Source organism: Acomys minous, assembly GCF_964271855.1.
Source record: "Acomys minous genome assembly, chromosome: 5".
Classification (NCBI taxonomy): domain Eukaryota; kingdom Metazoa; phylum Chordata; class Mammalia; order Rodentia; family Muridae; genus Acomys; species Acomys minous.
This window is the reverse complement of record NC_140494.1, coordinates 64887339-64910510: the sequence shown is the minus strand read 5'-3', so window position 1 is coordinate 64910510 and position 23172 is coordinate 64887339. Positions and strand designations below refer to the sequence as shown.

Here is a 23172-nt window from a genome sequence, read left to right as displayed (position 1 = left end):
CTTCTTCTACTTTCACAGACATCACTTTCTTTATTTTAGTGAAATTTTCTTCCACGATTCTGTTCAAAATATTGTCTGGGCTATGGAGGTTGGAGGCTTTTCTTTCTTTTATTCCTAATATTCTTAGGTTAGGTCTCTATATGCTGTAAAGATTTCTTGGATGTTTTGTTTCAGAAATGTTTTATTTTAACATTTTCTTTGACTGATATATCAAATACCACATCTGTATCTTCTACACTTGGGATTCTCTCTTTCATCTCCTGTGTTCAGTGGGTGTTGCTTGTGTTGGCAGTGTCTGTTCTCTTCCTTTGCTTTTCCTATTCCAGAATTGCCTCAGATTCTGTTTTCTTTGTTGCTTCTAATTCATTTTTTTGGTCCTGAATAGCTTTATTCATTTCTTTTTCCTGTTGATTGTATATTCTTGTAATTCTTTATAGGATTTATTCATTCCTTCACCTGTTTCAATGTATTTTCCTGTATCTCCTTGAGAGACTTAGTTTCCTCCTTCAAGGCTTCTATCATTTTTAGCACTCCAGATTTGAAATCTTCCTGCACTTCAGGGATGCTAGTATTTCCCAGGGCAGCTTTGGGAGGACTGCTGGCTTCCAGTGCTCTCAGAGGGCTCTAAGGTTTGTTTCCTGTGTTCTCACACTGCTTTCTAGCGATCTGGTAGTTTCTGTTGTTAGCAGGACAGAAGGTCCCTCCAATCAAGTCAATATCTGTGTCTAAGGTCGGAAGCAGGTAAAGAGAGTTTCAAGACAAAGGCTGCTTGCTAAGAATCCCCAGAGGCCACTCCAATATGACAGATGATTCATGTTAGAGCCTAAAACCGGCTCAGATATGCTGGGTTCTCTGTCTCTGCCCCAGTTGGTGCAGGTAAGTGAGAAGCAAGCTGAGAGATCCCTAATACAAAAGCTGCTCAGGTGCCCAACAGGTGTCCACATTGGTGGACAATGTGGCTTTTGGTCCAAGCCTGACTCACTTTTGCTGATTTAATGTCTGTGTCCAAAATGGGCCAGGCTGGTGAAGAGCCAGTGGAAAGAGAGCCACACCCAAAGCTACTCAGATACCGCACTGGCTTCATCTCCTGATTTTCTGTGTGCCCTGGATCGGCCAGGTCAGAGAAGAGTAAATGGAGAGAGGTTCAAGACTAAAGCTGCTCGCATGTCCCTCAAGCCTCCTCAGGGTGGTGGGTAATACGGGGTGCAGCCCACACCCACCTCATCTCTGCTGGTTAACTGTCTGTGTCCTAGATTAGATAGGCCATGCAGGTGAGGAGTGGGCAGAGAGTAATCCAAGCCCGAAGCTTCAACATATTAAATCCATCTCTTACATTGTTTATTTCCTGTATATTTCTATGACTCATAAGATAACTGTCATTCAAGTTTAACCACATTGCTTACATTCATAGGGTTTCTCTGCAGTATGTGTTTTTTATGCATTACAATATGACCATGATGTACAAGGGTCTTATCACATTGGTTACATTCAAAGGGTATCTCTCCAGGATGTATACTTTATATATTAGGAAACACAATGTTATGTGCAAAAGCAATATGAATTACTAATATTCATAAGGTTTGAATGAAAGTATAAATTCTTTCATGCCTTTGAAGAAAACTGTGTTGTCCAAAGGCAGTTGGACAATTCCTGTCCACAGGAATTACATTCATAAAGTTTCTATCGCGTATGAATAGTTTCATGCCTTTGAAGACTACTATGCTGAGAAAAGGCTTTACCACATTGATTACACTATAAGGCTTCTCTCCTGTATGAAGTTTTTCAGGCATCTGAAGAGAACAGTTCCATGCAAAGGCTTTACCACACTGATTACATACATAAGGTTTCTCTCCGGTATGAATTCTCTCATGCATTTGAAGAGAACTACGCTGTGCAAAGCCTTTACCACACTGATTACATTGATAAAATTTCTCTCCAGTATGAATTCTACTATGCATTTGAAGATGACTGTGCTGTGCAAAGGCTTTACCACATTGATTACATTCATAAGGTTTCTCTCCTGTATGAGTTCTTTCATGCCTTTGAAGATGAAATTGCTGTGCAAAGGCTTTACCACATTGATTACATTCATAAGGTTTCTCTCCTGTATGAATTCTTTCATGCCTTTGAAGATGAATGTGCTGTGCAAAGAATTTACCACATTGATTACATTCATAAGGTTTCTCTCCAGTATGAATTCTTCCATGCCTTTGAAGGGAACTGTGCCATGCAAAGGGTTTACCACATTGACTACATTCATAAGATTTCTCTCCTGTATGAGTTTTTTCATGCCTTTGAAGATGGCAGTGCCATGAAAAGGCTTTACCACAGTGATTACATTCATAAAGTTTGTTTCCTGTATGAATTATTTTATGCCTTTGAAGAGAACTGTGACCTGCAAAGACTTTACCATATTGCCTCCATTCATAAGATTTCTCTCTTGTAAAATTTCTTTCATGTCTTTGAAGATGACTCTGACATGCAATGGCTTTAACACACTGATTACATTCATATGGTTTCTTTCCAACTCCCTCTGAAGTTGACCTTGACCTGTATTAGTTGTACCACATTGGTTATCTTCATGGGTTATTTGTTTAGTATGTGTGCTTTTATGTATTTGGAGACTACTGTGATATGCAATGGCTTCACCATATTGAATATCGTTGTTTGCTTTCTCTCCAGTATGAGTACTTTTATGCCTCTGAGGATGACTGTGATATGCAAACAATTTATCATGTTGAGTAAATTCAGAGGGCTTTTTCCCTAATATGACTTTTTTCATTCCTGCAAAGATAATTGGCATAAGTGAAAACTTTAACACAGATATTACATTGATGAATATCTTTATCTGTGTGATTTAATTTTACATTTTGTTCCAATTGTAAAGAAGAATCGGATATTATGGAATGTTCACTTTGTTTACTTTCATGATGTTCCCATTCAATATGGGTTGTTTTGCATCTTTGAAGATAACTGTGATGGTAAGAGCATTGATTACATGAACTACATTTACAACATCATTTTAATATATAGGATCTTCACATATTGGAAGAGAAATGGTAGAACTCAGAGCTCTACCACAATGATTGCATTCATAAATTTTCCTATAGTGTGACTCATACTATATTTGCAAATTGAACCGAGAGAAACAGAAAGAAGTCTCATTCCTATTACTAAAGAGGATTTTGCATAGCACAAGTTTTTGGATTTATTGTCAATGAAGTTAGAAAACCAGTTAATTGTAAACTTGTATTAAATTCTGAAAGTCTAGGCACAATGGGGACTACTACATATCTTCTAATCCTTCTAGGTTAGAGGGGAGCACATTGCTTCTTTTAATACCTCTAAGCCCACAAGGGTAGCATTCATTGTGACATATGACATACTTACTAAAAGGAGAATAACAAATTAAAGGTTCCCCACTGTAGTCACACAGTTTGATTTTTGCTTTCCGTATAGAAATACGGGATAAGGATTAAAGTTTCTCCACAGTAACATTCTTGCCTCTTATAAACTGCCACTCACTAAACTTTGTAACATTCCTGCACATAAGATGAGGAAAACAAGCTTTATTATAGAGTATTTGATTATTAGCTGTTTTGAACACAGACTTATTGCCTATGCAATGGGCTTAGCTTCTGCAATATCTAAGTGATATGAGACTAAACACATTGGCAGTTGTATAGTCTAGCTCTCATGGGGATGTGATTCAAAAGGTGATATCTGTTAATGCATGGTTTTCTTCTCTTCTTTCTTAGAGAAATGCTTTGCAAACATAAACCAGATACCTGCCTTTGAGGTACATGGTTTTGTGAGAATTTAATAATCATCAATATACTTAAGGCAGTGCTAACAATGCACTGTTGAATTTCCACAAAACTTGCAGGACACATTAAAATTTCTATAGAGGCACATTTGGATCAACTTGTACATGCTAATTACCTTCCATGTCTTCTAGACCATTGAAAATGTTCTTAAGAATTGTATTGTGGTCTTCCTAATTGTAGCCTAAAATGTAATAGCAGAAATTGATTAATATATTTTTTTTGGAAATTAGGCAAATTTTAATTTACTATCTTCAGTAAACATTATAAACATCACTGATTTATTTACCTCATATCAATAGAACTTACAATGAATAACTGTATCAAAGAAACAGTTGTCCTTACATTTTAGAAAGAAAGAAGAAATCACTGTCTTACCTATATCAGTGAGGTTCCTATAGGTCTCCAGCATCACATCTTTGTAGAGACTCTTCTGGGAAGGATCCAGCAAAGCCCACTCTTCCAGAGTGAAGTTCACACACACATCATCATAGGTCACTGCATCCTATAACATCACATATGTGAATATAAGACAAAGTATGATCGTGACAACACTGTAAATGCATATGTCATTGACAATAGACTCTGTAATTCTGATGCTTCTTCCACATATTTTCTGACACAGATATACTAATAATGTAATCACCAAGGCATTTTAGATAGAAATTGAATAATGATGCTCACTTCTATTATTCCTGCACCCCTTAAACAGTATAAAGCCTTGCAAGAGAAATGCCCATCAACAGACATAGAAACAGAGAGACAATCAAGCAGACCAACAGTCCTGAACTCACATCACAGAAACTGTATGAGCAACTGTTAACTATAAATTTGATGGGGAAACTGGGTGTATTTTTTTAGGCCTGTAACCCCAGCACTCAGGAGACAGAGGCAGGTGTATCTCATTGAGGTGTATGCAGACCTACACTTTGCACTGAGCTTCAGCACTGCATAAGGTTCATATGAAGACCCTGACTTCTCTCAAAAATATCATGTAAACAAACAAAAGAGATAGAAAGAACTCAGAAGTGTTTCCTGAGGTTCCTACAAAGTAATACACATTCACCCCAGCTCTGTATTCATCTTCCAGAAAACTCAAATGCCCCAGTTTAAAATGTAACAATAATAACATCTCTGTATTAGAAAATGCATGTTTAAGCAGTTAAAAATGGACAGATGGATATATGAGCAATATAAATATTTATCATAAATAAGCCACATATGGAAAGAGACATAGTATACCAGAGCTCTTGTTGGTACTGGGAATAATTGGAGTCCATTGCCAGTATTTAGATTGGAGGCTCACAACTGCCCATTATACGATGGTTAGATTTCTGAGGCCGTCTTCTGACTATTGTGAGCATCAGGCACACATCATGTACATATTCCTACATACAAGCAAAATATACATTTATTCAAAATATTAAAAACAACTGCAACAGGTAGAAAGAATGTCAGACACCTGAAACCCAATGACGTAAAAGGCTCCTTTAGTATTAATGTCATAAACACAGGCCATCCTGAGAAATAAAATATACTCTATGACACATTTCAAATTAAAAGATGTGGAGGAAAATAAATACAACAGCATATGCTTGCATATACCTACACACCAATCCCATCTGCTAATAATATTAAAACAAAACAAGCCAGGCATTTTGGCCCAATCAAACCTCAGCACTCTGTAGACAGAGTCAGATGGATCTCTAAGTTCAAGGCCTTATTGGTCTACATGACATACTTTCTGGGGAACAAGGGCTACACAGAGAAATTTTCTCTTAAAAATAAAAACAAAGAACAACCGAAAAATGTAAAAAAAATCACACTAGCCAAATGAATAGCTTTTACTATTCCTTATGTGATTTAGGGATAGATTGTACAATACTCAGGGCATGACAGCACAAGATGGAAGCTGCCTGATGAGTTTCAATCACAACACAGTAGACACAAAGAACAAGAAATGGGTTGAGTGCATAGACACTCACATCCCATCCCCAATAAGGAATTTAGAAAGGCTCCTCTTATAGAAGCTTCCATAAGGTCCAAAAAAGAATGCCACAAAACAAAGGCAAGTATTAAAGACATCATCCTAACTGGGAGCTTTTTGATTGAATCAACTACACTCTGACCCTGGTTACTACAGGCTCATGGTCATCCCATGATGAAAATACATTGAGTCTAGATTCAATGATCCTACTAGTCTCCAGCAGCCCATACAGTGTTCAAATGTCCAAAGGCTCCTTTGACAGTCATGGCAATCTCCTGTCTGCCACATCTTGTAAAATCAGAAAACAGGCAATATCTTTGGAACATACAATGGCACAGGAGAGCACTTCCCATCCCAATAAAGAACAATGCGTACACAGTGAGGGAAGACTGGACCAAGAAAAGTAAAGCAACAGGGCAAACACCAAATCGTGTCAGTCTGACTCAGCCATCTGGGGCTTCAATTTCAAAGGTCACAGTCAGCCCTATGCACACAAGTTCTCATATATCCACCAGTTTGCTTATTTCCACTCCCTATATGCATCTCTCCATGGCAGATTTCTCATAGTTTTGATATCTCAACATCTTATGCTCTCAGAATTCAACTCGGGCTTCATCCTCAAAGTTTCATACAATAAACTCTTAGTATCCTCACTGACCATCTGATTCTCCCAAAGATAAATGGCTGGAAAAGTCCTGAACTAAAACAAGTGGAAGCTTTTTTGTTTTTATTTTTGTTTTTGGTGTTTTGACACAATGTTCCTCTATGTAACCTTAGCTATCCTGGACTCCCTTTGTAGACCACAGCGATCCACAAGACTCTGCCACCCAAGTGCTGGGATTAAAGGCATGTCCCACCACACAGGGTTCAGGATCTTAACTTTTGTATCTCTCTTGTTTCCCGAACTGGTAGAGCATGAAGGATCCTGTCAAGTTGGCTCCTAATGGGCTGTACCATTCTGGACCACACTTGTAGCAGATTTTGTAGGAATTTCCTTTCTGGGAGCAGGAATCACTTTGTGTATCTTCCATTCACTCAAAGCTTAGAAGTAGAGAGTGATAACCTTAGGGCACTTTCTTAAGCTTCTAATACAGAGCAGGGCCCTTCTCTTTAATGATGATAGTGTCCTTGAAAATCCCTGCCTCTGTTTCATCATTTGACAGCCACCTGAACCTACATAGTGCTGTTCGTCTCTACAAACCACAGGCTTTGCATTTATCACAGCCTCTCTTGTTGCTTTTTTTCATTGTAGTCCTGTAGTACTGTAGTAATAATAATCCAACAGATTCAAGATTCCATCTAAGAAATCAACCCATTGTTTTAAATTCTTCCTTACTCAATTCCTCAGGGCATGGGCAAAATTAGAATGTTTTGGGGCCAAAATATCACAGAAATGACCTCTAGCTAAATTTTTTTTCACGGAGTCTATTTTCCACTGAAACCCTATAACCTCAACTTTCTATGTCTGCATTACTCTCCACACTCTAATCCTCCATGTCCTACAAGAACAGCAGACTAAGTTCTGTCTACAGGTTTCCATGCCTTTTTCCATATCAAGTCTTTATGTGTTCCACGTTCCTTCAAAAGGTAATATTCCCAGGTTCTGCCCAGCATCACAATAACTTCTTGTGTACCATTTTTGGTAATAACTTGCTACTCAGGTAATGAACAGTTTTTATTGATGGTTTTGTGGGATCACGGGCCATGATTCTGGGAGCTTAGCACAGAAGCACAAGCTAGAAAATGAAGACAAAGACCATCGATAAACACTTGTTCTCTCCTCGGTCAGCATCTCATGTTCAACTGGCCCTTTTATGCAGCCCATACCCACTTGTTTTGGGATTTTGCCACCCTCAGTGGAAGAGTCTTCCCATGTCAATCAACTATCAACACAATTTTTCACAGACAATGCGATTAACGATGTGATGGGGCATGTCCTCAATTGAGGCACCCTCAGATAACAGTTCGCTTCAGATTGTAGAGAACTGAATCTAATTACAACACAGAAAAAGTGATATATGAAAAACTTTTCACAACCTCAAACCAATGTGCTAACTAACAACATCAATCACTTAACCAGCAAAACCAGAAACATGATGATTACAACAACCAGAAAACACAGATTTGCCAGGAAATGAAGAGAGGCAAGTCTTTAGAATCAAGAGAAAACCAAAAGCTTTTCTCCACAGAAAGTCCCCAAACCAACAAACATTCAAGGACCTCATAGAATACTAATGATATTTTCAGAAGACAAAACAAACAAACAAACAAACAAAAAACAGAAGAGCTTCCAGACAGGGTGGCCTAAGCTGCTAATCCCAGCACTCGAGAAGTCAGAGGCAGGTGGCTATCTGTGAGTTCAAGGCCATCCTGGTGTACAAAATGAATCCAAGACAGTGAAGGCTAAACAAAGAAATCCTGTCTTGGAGGAAATAAGAAATTCATCCAATCCTTTTTCTCAAGGGCTTTCAAACTTGTTTCTATATTGAACAATGTCTCCTGTAGCTCACCCTTACTTCATGCTACTCAGGTAAGATTTGCTTTGAACACCTAATCCTGCCTCTGCTGCCTAGTGCCTGGAAGACAGTTCTGCAACTCAGCTTTGGTTTTTCAAGACAAGGTATCCTTGGCTGTTCTGGATTTACTTTGTAGATCAGCCTGGCCTTGAACTCACAGAGATCCTCCTGCCTCTGCCTCCTAGAGAGCTGACATTAAAGGCCTGTGCCACTGCATTGGCTAGGAAGTAAATTCTAAATGACTGAGAACCATTTGGGGAATAGAAACAAATAGGAGATTAGAGCAGTGATGAATTTAAAAAATGAAATTTAAAACTAACATAAAAATTAATTTTTTAAGCAGATGAATATAATTGCAAAAAAACAGATAGGCATACTGACATTGAAAAACAGCAGGCCAGGCTGTCTTCGAGGGAATATCATTAGAAAAATACAATGTTAGCTGATGAACTCTGTAACCTGACACACAGTTGCAGCCAATAGCCGGTGTCTCAAATTTCTAAGCTACTATAACTATGTCAACTAGGATGTCACTTAACTGCATAGAACAGTCCCTTAATTGGAAATTCAAGGTTCACTGCCTCAAGCTAACCTACCCAAATTGAATAACCACCAATCTGATGTTTTCACTCATATGAATGGATTAATACGTCTTGGGAAATTACAAAATTACTTATCCTATGGAAATCAGGCCCTTCTTAAAATGGTGACCCCTGCAGCTGACTCTCTTAAACTTGACCCTGTGATACAGATATTGACTACCTTGATTCACCCTGCAGTGTACACAGTAAACTGTTCCTCCTCTTTTGGTCTGAAAGAAGAAGCCAGGCACCATATGGAAATACTTTTCCTGTTACTGCAATTGATAGTTCACTACAGGACTCAAATAGGTAGCTTCAAGACTCTGATGTGCTGCAGCCATTTAGTAAGGAATAAAGGAAGTCTAAATAAGTGAAAAGCAAGGTCACTGCCAGGGGAGCAGCACACTGGAATCAGGTTGATCTGAGTCAACACAGATTGTCACAGAAACATTTTTCTAAAGGCATGAAATTCAGTTGTACTAGAATTAATCTCCCAGGGAGAAATCACTTCACACACAATTAAAGGACTGCTTAAGAAAAATCTCTATAATGACAGCATGCATTGCTGAATGGCTAATGATCAAAGAAGAGCCAGCTGAGAAAATATTTTGTGTTTCATGTTTACTGTCACCATTATGTCTCTTTTAGGTTCAGGGCCCAGGTTATGTTCTGAACTATTTAAATATGGACTGGAAAGGGCAAGTCTAGACATGCAGACAGATGGAAAACTTGCATAGCAAAGATATTGCCTGAGATGTTTCTTAAGTACACAAGTGCCATGAAACAGCAGGTCATTATTCAGTGTCAGGCTGCTAAGTGGAAGGTCTCAGAAGATGAAAACGTAGGAAAAGTAGAAGGTAGGAAGTATAAAAGATGGGGTGGGGAGGTCTTGCACAAGCTATCTCTTATGCCATGTAAGCTCCTTAGGAAACTTGGATACTTTACAAGGGAGGAAAATGACTTCTAAGAAGTCAGCATAAATTATCCTACAATGGAACAAACTCAAGAGGAGACTAATAGAGCAATGCTGCTCCAGGGAACATAGGGTATTGGAAGATATTACTGACCAAGCCAACAGTGGCCTTGGAACTGATGAATATAGGACCAAATAGTGGGATGAGTTTGGTTCTCAGGTCATGAAACAAGCCTTCCACAAAGGCCCTGGCCATAGACCAATATAAGCTCTCCTGTACATGTTTCTGAAAGAAGGAGCTCTACTTTATTCTTAATACACCAGGGGCCGTAGGGATAGATCCCAATGCCTAGGCAACAGGCTGCTGTTTCTGGTTCTGCAAAGCAAGTTCCTGTAGTTCTGCATTTGAGAAAGATCTAGGCCCTTTTCTATTCTTGTGGCCCCATGAGAAAGCCTTGCTTGATTATGTCAGCCATCAGCACAACAGTTTTTCCTCCTTTTCTCTTCTCTTCTCTTCTTCTCTCTTCTCTCTCTCTCTCTCTCTCTCTCTCTCTCTCTCTCTCTCTTTCTTCTCACTCTCTCTCTCTCTTTCTTCTCTCTCTGTTTCTTTCTTTCTTTGTTTTTCAAAACACAGTTTCTATGTGTCTCCTTGGCTATCACAAACTTCGGTTGAAGGCCAGGCTAGCCTTGAACTCACAGTGATCTGCCTGCCTCTGCCTCCCTGAGTGCTGGGATTACAGACATGTGAAAAGCACCTGGAAAATTTTTCCTTTTCAAAGTGTTGTCATCCAATGTAGTCTTGCCCATGTGGCAGAACTATGCTTGTTTCAAGAAGAAAACTGAACTTTGACGTAAACCAGGCCTTAATGTTGCTTGTGACACCTGTAATGCCCACCTTGATCAGCTTGGTAGAGGCCAGTTTGGTGGTGTTTTATGTGAAGATGGGCCTAGTAGCTGGTTGTATGAAAGGAGGTCTCCACTGTCATGGTTTGGAGCCAAATTTCAGGACAATACCTTTGCATAAACATGTGTTTCCTAGATTTCTTTCTTTTTTTTTAAAGATTTATTTATTGTATATGAGTGTTTTATCTGCAGAAGAAGGCATCGGGTCACATTATAGATGGTTTCGAGTCACCATGTAGTGGCTGGAAATTGAAACCAGGACCTCTGGAAGAGCAGGTGGCGCTCTTAACCTCTTAGCCATCTCTCCAGCCCCAAGATTTCTAATCTCTTATCAGCCTGAGTAGCATACTACTTTTCTATGAGATGTTTTGGAGGAATCTCCCCGTTTGTTAAATTCTATTTGGTGCCACTTACTACTTTTTAAGCATTGGTAAATCCTTTATATCGTAAGTTCTTCTCTTCAACATAGCAGCTTATTGGAGTGCTACAACCTCCAGAAAATGAACTCCAAATGGACCTTACACATAAATGGTAAATGCTAAGGACAGATCATGTAGATGTGTTAGAGAGGCTAGGTCTCTCCTAGTTTGGAATCCTGGGAAGGATGTTTCTACATAAAAGCCATGCTACAAAACTTTTATGCAGTTACAGCCCACACAGTGAAGTTTTTCAGAGGCCACCACTAGATCCAGAGCATGCCTAGAGCCGCAATGAACTTCAAGGTCACAGCATGTTGGGGAACTTTACCAAGCAGGCCCAGGAAGAACTTGTCACAACAACTCCTGCTGCTCATCTGCCTGCTCCTCCATTTGTGGGCAGTGACTCTGCAGTCACCATGCTGTGACTTTGCAGCTTTCCTAGGCTTCCCTCACAACACCTAGTACCCGCCATCAGAGCACATCACAGGAATCCACTGAAGCCCACTCAGATACACAGATCAACTTTAAGTCTATATTGACATGGAGCTGAATCAGGCACCTGAAAGTACCAGACTGCTCTTCTTTTGCAGACATGCCTGAAGGCCCTGATTGGCCAGTCAGTTTTGAGTGACATGAGCGTCTCCCTCAGGATTAGGTTGTGCTTGTAGGGACACAGCATAATAGTTCCAGGCTCAGGCTTCCAGTCCAGGGCCCTACCTTTTCCAGATCTCTAGAGATTTGCCTTTAAGTAGCACTCTTGCCTCACCTCAGATAGCCTACCCATGTGTCTTCTCACCAAGACCCAGGCAGGACACACCACTCCAGCTAGCTTTGCTCAGCAGCCTGGTTCTCCCATTTCTGAGCAGTGACTGTTCATTCACCATGCCAGGACTTTAGAATTCGTTTGAGCTTCCCTCTTGAAATCCAGCAGCAGCACTCAGAGAACAATGCACCAGAAATATTTGAGCCTGCTCAGCTAGATAGTAAAGCCTGCACCATGGCACCTGGTAAAACCCTCCTACTAGCCTGACTGCCAGGTCCTCCTGAAGTCCCTGATAGTCCAGTGACTCTTAAGTGACAGTTTCCTTAAAGTTAGATTATGCTGAAGGGACACTGCCCTGACAGGAGCATTCCAGTCCAGCACCAGAACTTTTCCAGATACACAGAGATTTGCATTTCAGTAGCACTGTGCCTACCGTCCAATAGCCTAGCTATCAGTCATCCCACACAGCGATTAACTCTGTTGACAATGGCCTGAGATGCTCTTTGTTAGAGAATTTTGTTTTTCGTTTTTCGAGACGGTTTCTCTGTGTTAGCCTTGGCTGTCCTAGACTCACTTTGTAGACCAGGCTGGCCTCGAACTCACAGCAATCCACCTGCCTCTGCCTCCCGAGTGCTGGGATTAAGGGCGTGCGCCACCACGCCCGGCTTTTGTTAGAGAATTTAATCACAACAGGAGAAATACAAGTTTAAAAAAATGGTACCTAAAATTGATTTTGTTTGTGAGAAGGACCTGCTAATGTTGGCTTCTGGAGGATTGTTAAAAGTGTCAGGAATTTAGATGGTAAAACCCTTAGAAAGCTGTGCACACAGGCTAACAGGAAGTTCTGAAAGGACTGGGAAGATGGGAGACTTGAGAGGAATGCAGACAGTGGAGGTCAAGGTAATAAATAGGATTTTACTTGGAAAATGGCTCCATTAAAATTTTGGCTAGAGGTCATTTGTGTGCTATTTTAGTCCTGGATCTTTCTTTATTCTCCCCATGTCCTGAGAAATTGGGTAAGGCACAATTAAAAAGTAATTGAGGGATTTTCTTGGACAAAATATTGATCCTGTTGGTTGGTTACTACTGATAATCCATTCAGGTCTACAGTGAAAATGAAACAATTTGGCCAGAAAGAAGTGAAAATTCTGTCTTTTGTAGAAAAAAAATAGCACTAGGTAGTATGAGAAGACAGTTAAATTGTAAAGAAAGGGCAGACATTTTCAAGTTATTTACTCCCATTAAAGAATTGAAGACTGATTCCTGTCTGATGACAGTTGAGCTAGGGAGCATTCTATTAGAATAGCAAAATATCACTAAGAATCATTGTCCTGACGTTTTTTTCCCCCACATGTCTAATTTTGTTTTATCCTTGATCTCTTGGCTATTCAGAGTCAGGTTCCTGGCATCCCAGGCAGTGCTGGACATGGTACTAGATCAGTAATTTTGACTGTCCACTGCGCCAAGTTCTGAGCCACTAACACCTCAGCACATATGCAGGCAGGACAAACTGTAGGTCTGAGGTTTTGTGTCTTGGTTGGGGTCTAAGTACCAACACTGAAAGCCTTGTCTTGTTAGAGAAGTTGGCCTGTTCAGGCTCCTTATCTCACATTCCTAAGAGTCCTCACTAGAGTCACCTTGTTGATTCCAGGGACTATTAACTGCAAGAGGTTTCCATACTGCCTCCCAAAAGCTCCCTGTTCAGGTCAGTCATCTCTCTTCAGACTCTCTCCCTCCCTCCCTGCCCCAACACACATCCTTCCTGTTCCTGTCCCCACACTCTAACCACAGTCCATGTGGAAAATCTAATGCACTTCTCCTTCCTAGGGAGTTCCATAATCTCCCCTCAAGCCTCCTTGTTAACTCACCTCTCCAGATCTGTGGATCGAAACCAGGGATGGTGATATATCTGGAAGTTCTTTTATTGCAAAGGGATGTTTTAGATTTCCAGATTTCTTTTCCATAGAAAGTTGAGTATTTTTCTTTCAGTTCTGTAAATAATGGTGTTAAAATTTTAATGAGAATTGCCTGAATCTGTAAATTTCTTTTGGTATGATGCCCAATTTTACTAGGTTAATCCTATGAATTTTTGAACATGGGAGATCTTTCTATCTTCTCATACCTTCTTCAATCTATATCTTCAAAAACTCAAATATCTTGTCATAGATATCTTTCACTTTCTTGGTTAGAATTGCCACAAGGTATTTTCTATTATTTGTGGCTATGGTATAGGCTGTTGTTTCCCACACTTCTGTCTCAGACTATTTCTAATTTGTTTATAGAAGGGCTACTGACTTATTTTAGCTAATCTTGTGTCCACCCACTTCACTGAATGTGTTTATCAGTTTTCGGAGAAGCCTGGTCACTTATCTGTATTATCATATCATCCTGAAATGATGATAGTTTGACTTCTTCTTTTCCACTTTGTATTCCCTTTATCTCTTTTAATAGTCTTAATGCTCTAGCTAGAAATTCTATTTCTTTATTGAGTATTTATGAAGAGAGGCAACAACCTTTTCTTTTTCCAGGTTTCAGTGGACTTTCTTTGAGTTTCTCCCAACATAATTTGATCTTGCTCATAAGCTTGCTGCAAATTATGGGTTTTTTTGTTTTGTTTTGTTTTGTTTTGTGATACAAGATATGTCCCTTGTAACCCTGATCTCTCTAAGACATCTATCATCAAGGGGTGTTGAATCTTGCCAAAGGCATTTTCAGCATCTAATGAAGAGACCATTGTTTTTTCTTTCGGTTTGTTTATATGGTGGATTGCATTTACTTTTATTTTATTTTATTTGTCTGTTGAAACATTTCTATACTTCTGAGATCAAGCCTAATTGACAATGTTGGATGATCTCTTTGAAGAGTTCTTGCATCAGGTTGCTAGTATTTTAATGAATGTTTTGTATCTATGTTTATAAGGTTGATTGGTCTGCAAGTCTGTTTTGTTGTTGAATCTTTATGTAGTTTGGGGATCAGGGTGATTGTGGCCTCATAAAATTAACTTATTGCTTGCAGCAACCACATACTGGATTGGCAAAAGCAAGCAAGGCAGCTTCCTGGAAGCAGCCCACTTGGTCTTGCATGACTGACAAATGGGTGTGTCCCTGGTTTAGGCAAAGCCCAACGATTTTTCCTCAGGACTGCTTAGTGTTGCTATACTGCCTTTCCATGCTTGTTTCAGACATCTGGCTTGGCATAGACTCTCACTGCCTATAGCATAATCCTAGTCATCCATAGGTGCTTCTCTCTTTTGGGTAGGTTTCCTATAAATGATTTTATAATTCCTGGTAATGGTTTCTAATTGACTCAAAGAACCTTAATTCCCATCCCCCAGAAATATAGCAAAAACTGCAAGGAGGTCTATGAACCTCCTTGTGAATTACACCAAGAAAGAAAACAAGATTAAAATGAATTAATAATCAAGGAAATGCATTCATTCTAGGTTTAACCAAGGATAGGCCCAGGTGTACACCATGATAAGGAAGACCCTATGAATATAGAAACAGAGAATGAATGGTTATCTCGACAAGACAAGACAGGTACCCGTTTCGTAGAAAAACCTTGACATAAAAAACTCTTGTCTGCACATAAAACATGCATTTGAAATAAGAAAAAAGTCAAATTTCTGCTTTGAACTCATAATGAGCGTATAGTTAAAACCACTTCTTTAAGATGATGAGCATCAAAGAACCTCCTTACGGAGTGGCAAACCAGCTACTGGGCAAAATGTCCTTGTTCATGCCACAAACAGAATCTGCCCCAAAATGGGCAACTTAGATGCAAGCAGAGTTGATGGCCCCACTCTGCCAAGTCAGGGTAACAAAGTCCTCAATAGTTCCTACCCTGCGAACAAGTCTGGCAGAGATATTAGGCCAGAAAGCTGAAGATGAGGCTCCAACGTTATAAAGTGTATTGGGAGACTGGTCAGGCAGTAAATTCTCTTAAGTCAATTTGTACATTTTGGAAGCTGCTAACCCACACTGCTGGTTCATTCAGGAATTTAAGTTTTATTCCTTCTCAAGTCTCTGAGGGGCATTGAAGACAAGATAGTATAGTTTTATAACCAAGTTTAGTTGGTTAGGGGACAAGATCGTTTTAGATCAAGATAAAGAAGTTAAGCTACTAGAGTTGAAATAGGATAGGTAATGAATTTCATTCCGAAATTTAGATCCAACAAGACAGGAAAGATACTTACTTCAAACTGGACAAAGGCAGATGGTCAATTAACTATGAATGTAACATGTATAGAACTCATAATTCTGATGATTGTCACATGGTTCACCCTGCTGTATGTAGCTTGTTTTATACATGTGTAATAAAAGTATTTTTATAAAACCACTTCTTTAAACTTATTATATATAGTTAGATATTAGGATTAATAGTACTACTCTAACTCGCTTTTTATGTAATGACTGAATTTATTTTTGAATGAGGTAATTTTTTCTATACATAGAAAACCTTTATATTGGATTATACAAAAACTCAAGACAGAATTACATAGCTATTGAAGCCATCTGCTTCATTCAAAAATGTGTCTGTCTATTTATATGTCTAACTGGCTGTGTGTATTATCAATATGTACATACCTAAGTTTATATGTATGTATGTATGTATGTGTATGTGTGTGTGTTTACGTATATGTGGATGAATAGTGTCTTTGAAAGTTCCCATGTTTGAAAAAGAACATCGTGATGGGTAGGTCAGGGCACAGAGGGGTCTGCTCAAACTATTGCCCTAACCAAGGACAATAGAATAGTAAACATCGAACCCTTACTCTGATCTAATCAATGGACAGGACATTCTCCACAGTTATGTGGAGAGCTGGGACTGACTTTGACATGAACTCTGGCGCTCCATATTTGACCACCTCCCTGTGGTGAGAAGTCCTGGTGGCACTCAAAGAAAGAATAGGCAGGCTACCAAAAATGAGACTAGATAGTCTATGACTATATAGTGGGGGAGAAGGTCCCCATCAGTCATAAACCTAGGGGAAGGGAATAGGATAAAAGCAGGAGGAAGGGAAGAATGGGAGGATACAAGTGATGGGATAACAATTCAGTTGTAATCTGAATAAATTAATAAAAAAAAAATTTAAAGATCCATTGGGAGTTACTTTTGTGGAGGTTGTAAAAGGCATCACACGTGTTGGGTAGCACTGCAATGTTAAGCTGTGATGGAGAGAGTAGAATTGATGATGTAAAGCATTTGCCCATGCTTAGAAAACAGTAAGAGATACCAAGTAGAATTTAGCTGAGGGAGGACTGCCTTCAAAATACCCCACAGATAAGTACTATACTCACCCAGCCTGTTACAGGTTAGGATGCCAGGATGTATATGCTTGCTATGACCAGCCGCCAGGCCCATATTCATACGCTAGGTCACACCAGAGTGACAATTCCATAGTCCTTAAAGAAAATAACTAGACTGATGAGGAAGCTAGGACTGTGGCCCTTGGAAGCCTAAACTTGTCTCACTCATCACTAGAAATCCATACCCTACAACCCTCACACCCCATATCACCTCCTGATACTCATCAAATTCTATCCAAATCATCCTAAAATCCAAGCCCTATGTAACTTTGTTAAAAACCCACCTACAGCCTAAGTCAATGAGCTTAAAAATCTCAAAGACCATTACTACCTCCTGTAATACCTGTCAGATGTCAAACCTTCACTCCAGGTATCCTAGCCCCCTGTCCCTAGTCTCCAAGTTAGGGGCTCCCTCCTTGGGACTGACTGGCAACATGATTTTACCCACATGCACACAGTCATGCATGCCAGGTATCTACTAGTCCTGGTAGACACATTCTCAGGATGGGTGAAGGCCTTTCCCATTACTAACACCTCCTTCCAGAGAACACACATCACTTTGGACTCTCTGGCTTCATCCAGCTGGACAATGATCATGAGTTCACATCTCAAGTTTCCCAGACCTTACCTAAAGCCCTAAACATTCCTTGCTATTTTCATATACCATATTACCCACAGTTTTAAGGAAAGATAGAACCAACTAACCGGTCTCTAAAAAAATATCCTTATCAAACTGTCACAGGAACTTCACCTTGACTGGGTGACATTCCTGTCACTAGCTCTATTCAGCCTGAGGGCTCTCCCTAAGAAACCTGTTTCTATTTCACCCTTTGAGCTCTTTTCAGGACAACCAGTCCTAAAACCTTTTTTTTCAGTAAGATCAGCACCCCTTTCCGACCAAGTACTCACCCCTTTACTGTGTCATCTCAGCTCCCTACTATGAGACTTTACTAACCACCATCTAGCCCACCCTTGTACCCCTCCTGTAAACACCGGAGATCATCAGGTCATTTGTCTCCTCTAGACCAATGTCCCTCAGCTCTTTCCACTAAAAAGCAGAGCCCTTCAAAGTAAATCTTCTGACTCCCGCAGCTGCAAAACTGGAAGGCTTCCCTCACCTATGTAACCTCAGGCCTTTTAACTCACCTCTTCAAGATAATGCCCCTTCCTACATATCAACTCCAACAGGGCCCTGCTCCCTTAAGCTCCAGAGGAAGGCTGAGACCAACCATCTTGCCTCCTGCTCTGGAAAAGTGAGGCTTTACTCCAGTGGCCATGGTCAACTCTACTCTATTGGATACATAGTTTCCCTCCTCCCCCCTGGTCTGTTGTTGTACAGGGTAACCCTTATATTTCAAGATTCAAGGTTCAGGAAACACTCATTTGTTCATAACAGTCTCTCTGAGTAGAGTACGGAAAATGCTCTATGGCTGGGTGTCAGAAGCCAAGTGAATTCGCCATTACCCACATATCCAACCCTCCTCTTTATTTGATAGAATTCTTGTTAGCTTCCTCTTTTACCAAACAGAAAGTCTTTGCAGGGAAGGACTGGACACTTAAGGGGGCTGCCCCTATTGGTCCTGACGGATCCACACACAGAGAAGATGTTCCTTCACCTCTACAGAAAGAGCCTCTTTTTTTATTTCTAGGACCAATGGGACACCAGCTGGAAAACATGCATCACTGGTAAACTCTCCTGCCGAACACTCCTGAACTTCCAATAGGAACAATTCATATGCAGAGAAAATATATCCCAATGACCCAATCCTTTAATATACAAGAGGTGGAGAAAGTGATTAAACCTCCTCCAAGGTCATTGCCTCTCTGACTTCCCCTACCCTAAACAACACAAACCTGTCATTTCCTTTCTCACTTCAGACTCTGACCTTGGTCTACAAGTTTCTTAACATCACCCAGCCTGGCTGCTTGGCCGATTGCTGGCTCTGTGTACCTCCTGGGAACAGCTCAGAACTGCCACTGACAGTGTCCCCAGTTACCCTGCTAAATACCTTCACCTTGCCATTCAAGTGCCCTAAATCTGGCATTGCTGCTACAACCCCTACCCTTTTCTCTACACCATCTTTGGCTTGGAAAGTTGTTTCAAGGCATCAGAGACATGTTCTGTAGGAACATTAAGTTCCCTGGACTACAACAAAACAAGAATCCACCATAGCTCATCTCAGCCCTAATGCCCTACTGCTCACAGCACCTCGATTCGGCCTGGCACTCAGGTGTATCATCGTCTACCTGCTGGTCCATCAGGAACTTGAACTCTGCTGCTTCTCTTCTCCAAGTTGGCCATGACAGATTGCTTCAGCCCGCTGGGGTTCGACTAAAGCTCAGGAGGAGAATTTTCCTGTTTAGGGACAGAACACAAGACACAAAGAAGAGGGCAAGTCTACATTTTGATCAAACCCCATTTATTGAAAATTTTCACAGAGTTTATATAGGCACAGAGGCATAGGTATTTGTGTAAGCAAGGGTTGCTATGGATACCTAACTCTGGATGCTCTAGCAAGTGTCTACCTTTACAGCTGCTATAGCTGCGGAAGAGAAAAATTCCAGAAAAGTCGTGAAGGATCTGGTTAGTCAGGAAAAAGCTCCCAGAACTGCTGCTTGCAGGCAACTGCCCTTTAACCTGATCTTATCAGTAGTCTTACTGGAAAAGGAGTAGCTCAGGGGTCTTCAATGACCAGCCGTTACAATAAACCACAACAGGTATCTAACTGCCGATCCATGACAAGGTCAGCTGGTTTCTGGTAAATGACAGACTGCTAGAGAAATAGAATCCTAGGCTCTGAAGATGGCTGAACATTGCCATATAGCTCGTCTCCTACAACAGATGGAGAAGAACCTTTACCAATCCAAGTTGTGGATTCAATAGCTACCCATCTTAATAAGTGGGCAGTTCAAGTTATGTCCTCCTTGCTGTTACAGTAATTACTGCCTGTATCGGAGCTGAGACAACGGGAATGGTACTTCACTAACTTTATGTTATCAGCTTTCTTCTCAGATTATTCAGGACCTCTAGCAAGTGGCTCACACAATATTAACTCTTCACGGTCCAACTGACTCTTTGGCAGTGGTGGTACTCCAGAATCGACGAGGACTAGACCTCCTATGGCTGAAAAGGGAGTGTCTTTCCCCAAGAGACATGCTGTTTTTATGTCAACCAGTCAGGTACAGTACAAGATAAGACACCACAACTTGAGGCAACCAAAGCAAAGGGAACAGCTTGTGGCTTCTAACGCTTGGAGCGCTGAGAATCCACATGAAGTGCATTTCATCCTTCTTGACCTGCATTATGCTCATTTCCCTGATCTTACTGTTTACATCCTGCTGTAGTAACTTCTCTACATTCCTCCAACAGCAAATGCGAAAGGTCTCTAACCAAACATTTAATCAGTAACTTTTTTTTTTTTTTTTTTTTTTTTTTTGGTCTTTTGAGACAGGGTTTCTCTGTGTAGCCTTGGCTGTCCTGGACTCGCTCTGTAGACCAGGCTGGCCTCGAACTCACAGTGATCCGCCTGCCTCTGCCTCCCGAGTGCTGGGATTAAAGGCGAGCGCCACCACGCCCGGCTTAATCAGTAACTTTTACAGAGTTATCAGCCCCTGGCCACAGATCCGGGTGCTAACGACAATCCAATATGCTCTGACAGGGAGGATTAGCTACATCCTGAGAGACAACACCTCTCATCAGCCGGATCTGCCTAATGGAAAAACCAAAAATCATCCATATCCCCTCTCTTCACCATCAGCCCCTTCATGGTTCCTCATTTCCTTTTATAGTGTGCTGGAGGCACACCTTATTATTATTTACCGGCCCAGGCTTCCAGCCCATTTCCAGATAGGAAGAGATTTGCGTTTCAGCAGCGCTAGTGTCTGTCCTCCAAAAGCGAAACCCTCTGTTTTCCACGCGAGACTCACCTCACCTCTCCTGCAAGCTCTGCTCAGCAGCCTGCTGCTCCCTTCCGTGGACAGTGACCCTCCCCTCACCATGTCGGGATGTTGGAACTTGCTCGAGCTTCCCTCACAACAGTCAGCAGCAGAGCTCAGAGCACAGCACACCAAACTTCTCAAGCCCGCTCAGCTTCCGAGCCGAACCCGCAGCAAGGCTCCGAGAAGAACCCGCCTCCGCGGTTGACTGGCAGGTCTAACTGGAGGTCCTGATTGGCCAGTTCATCTTAAGTGACATAAATGCTTCCTTTCTGGCTAGCGTGTGCTGCAGGGACACAGAATCGCGGTTCCTGGCCCCAGGCTCCTATCCAGGGACAAACCTTTTCCAGAAGTGCAGAAGTTTGCATTTCAGTAGCACTGTCCTCCAGTAGCCTTAACGCCGTCTTTCGGACTAGCCTAGGGAGGATCCACCACTTGAGCTTCCTCCCCTCAGCCACAGGCTCCTCCCTCCTGTTTGTGCACAGAGACCCTGACTTCACTATGTCACAGCACCCAGCAGGCACCTCACCTTCTTCCTCCTGTACCTAGGTGGCTAACTTGCAGAGCCCAATACTCAATTGGCAGTGAAATTATCAGTCGGTTCCGCAATTAAAGAGAGATTTTAGGAGACACGACTGTTGTTTTATTTCTTCAAGCTGGGTTCAGGTAAACTCCTGCAACGTGTTACCTGGTAGGAATCAGACAACCCTGGAGAAAAGAGGGAAACCTAGCATCCTCTGTAAAGCACTGTTAGCTGCAGATCTTCCTCAGTGGGAAAGTGACAAGCAAATGCACACCTGTATTAGTCAAGGTTCCCCAGGTGAATGCAGCTGATAGAATGAGCCGCTCTGTGTATGAAGAAAAGGGATTTATGTCTCACTGGCTGTGGTCCCACTAGTCCAACAGTGGCTGACTAACAATGGCAAGTTGAGGAATCCAGTAGACGTTCAGTCCCTGTGTCTGGATGTCTCAGTTGGTCTTCAGTATATAGCAGAATCCCAAAGAAGAAGCTGCTAATGTCAGTAAGAGATGAACTTACTAGCCGGACGTAGGGCGAGCAGACAAAGTGAAAGAACTGTCATTTGCAATCACAACATTTGCCATCAGAACAGCCTGGTTTTGATAAGGCCTTCTTCTCTTTCCTCCTGCAGAGGAGATTTCAAGTTTGGCCAAGGAAGGAAAAAAAAGTTTTGTTTTTTAAGACAGGATTTCTCTGTGTTAGCCTTTACTGTCCTGGACTCTCTTTGTAGACCAGGCTGGCCTGGAACTCACAGTGATCTGTCTGCCTTTGCATCTGTAATTCTGGGAATAAAGGTCGTGCACCACCATACCTCTCTAAAATATTTCTTTTTACCTTACAACATTTTGATGGTTGCTTTCTGCTTTGAGACACTACAACAACAGTCACGTTTTGAAACGTTTTAAATGTCCACTGGAGTTGTGTGATACTATGGAAGTGACTATGTAATCAGTATGGCCTCAAATTCATGAATATGGATTTGATTCCAAAGTTCTGGCATTAATGGAATGTGCTACCCTACTTGGCAATATTCACTTTTGAAAATGATTTTATAGGCACCGGTGGAAGACATCTGAAATGACCTTAAGATATTGCCCTATTCTCCAATGCCCCATTTTATCTGTTATTTAATTTTTTTTCTTCTTTTTCAATATGTGTGTTTATATTTATTATGTAGCACAGTATTTCCTCAGATTGACAGTCATCACCACGCCCCTGGGCTCCAAGTGCTGGGATTAAAGGAATGCACTACTACGCCCAGCTTCAACAATATGTTTTATTGCAAGTTCTCCTTTCTATTTCCAAAAGAAAAAATAGTCATTATATTCCGTGTACAAGTCTTCTGCCTGTGTCTTTGAGCTCCTTTCATGCCTCTTAGTCACAGAGACCGGACATGGTGTCAGAACCCCTGGACCTTGAGTACCAGATAGTAGTGAGCTGTCTTGTGTTGAAGAAAACATTGCTTTGGGAACAACTCTCATGCTCTCCTTGCCTGCCACAG

The 23172-nt window shown here is 41.1% G+C and overlaps 1 protein-coding gene across 10 annotated transcripts in view; it reads right to left on the bottom strand.

Moving 5' to 3' along the window:
* LOC311597263 (zinc finger protein 558-like) overlaps positions 1-21753 on the bottom strand; it is a 66792-nt gene extending 45039 nt beyond the window's left edge. For 2 of the 10 annotated variants that reach the window (XM_084781480.1, XM_084781486.1), the window contains exons 1-5: positions 21143-21689; positions 19463-19571; positions 17207-17311; positions 13775-13897; positions 4203-4329 (exon numbers count right to left, since the gene is read on the bottom strand). In XM_084781480.1, the coding sequence (XP_084637606.1) occupies positions 4203-4329; positions 13775-13870 (223 nt within the window). In that variant the 5' untranslated portion in view covers positions 13871-13897; positions 17207-17311; positions 19463-19571; positions 21143-21689. Of the gene's footprint in view, positions 1-4202; positions 4330-5066; positions 5213-13774; positions 13898-17206; positions 17312-19462; positions 19572-21142 lie in introns of all 10 variants that reach the window. The other 8 variants (XR_014779154.1, XR_014779155.1, XR_014779156.1 and 5 more) reach the window with 7 other exon arrangements.
* Positions 21754-23172: the final 1419 nt, after the last annotated feature.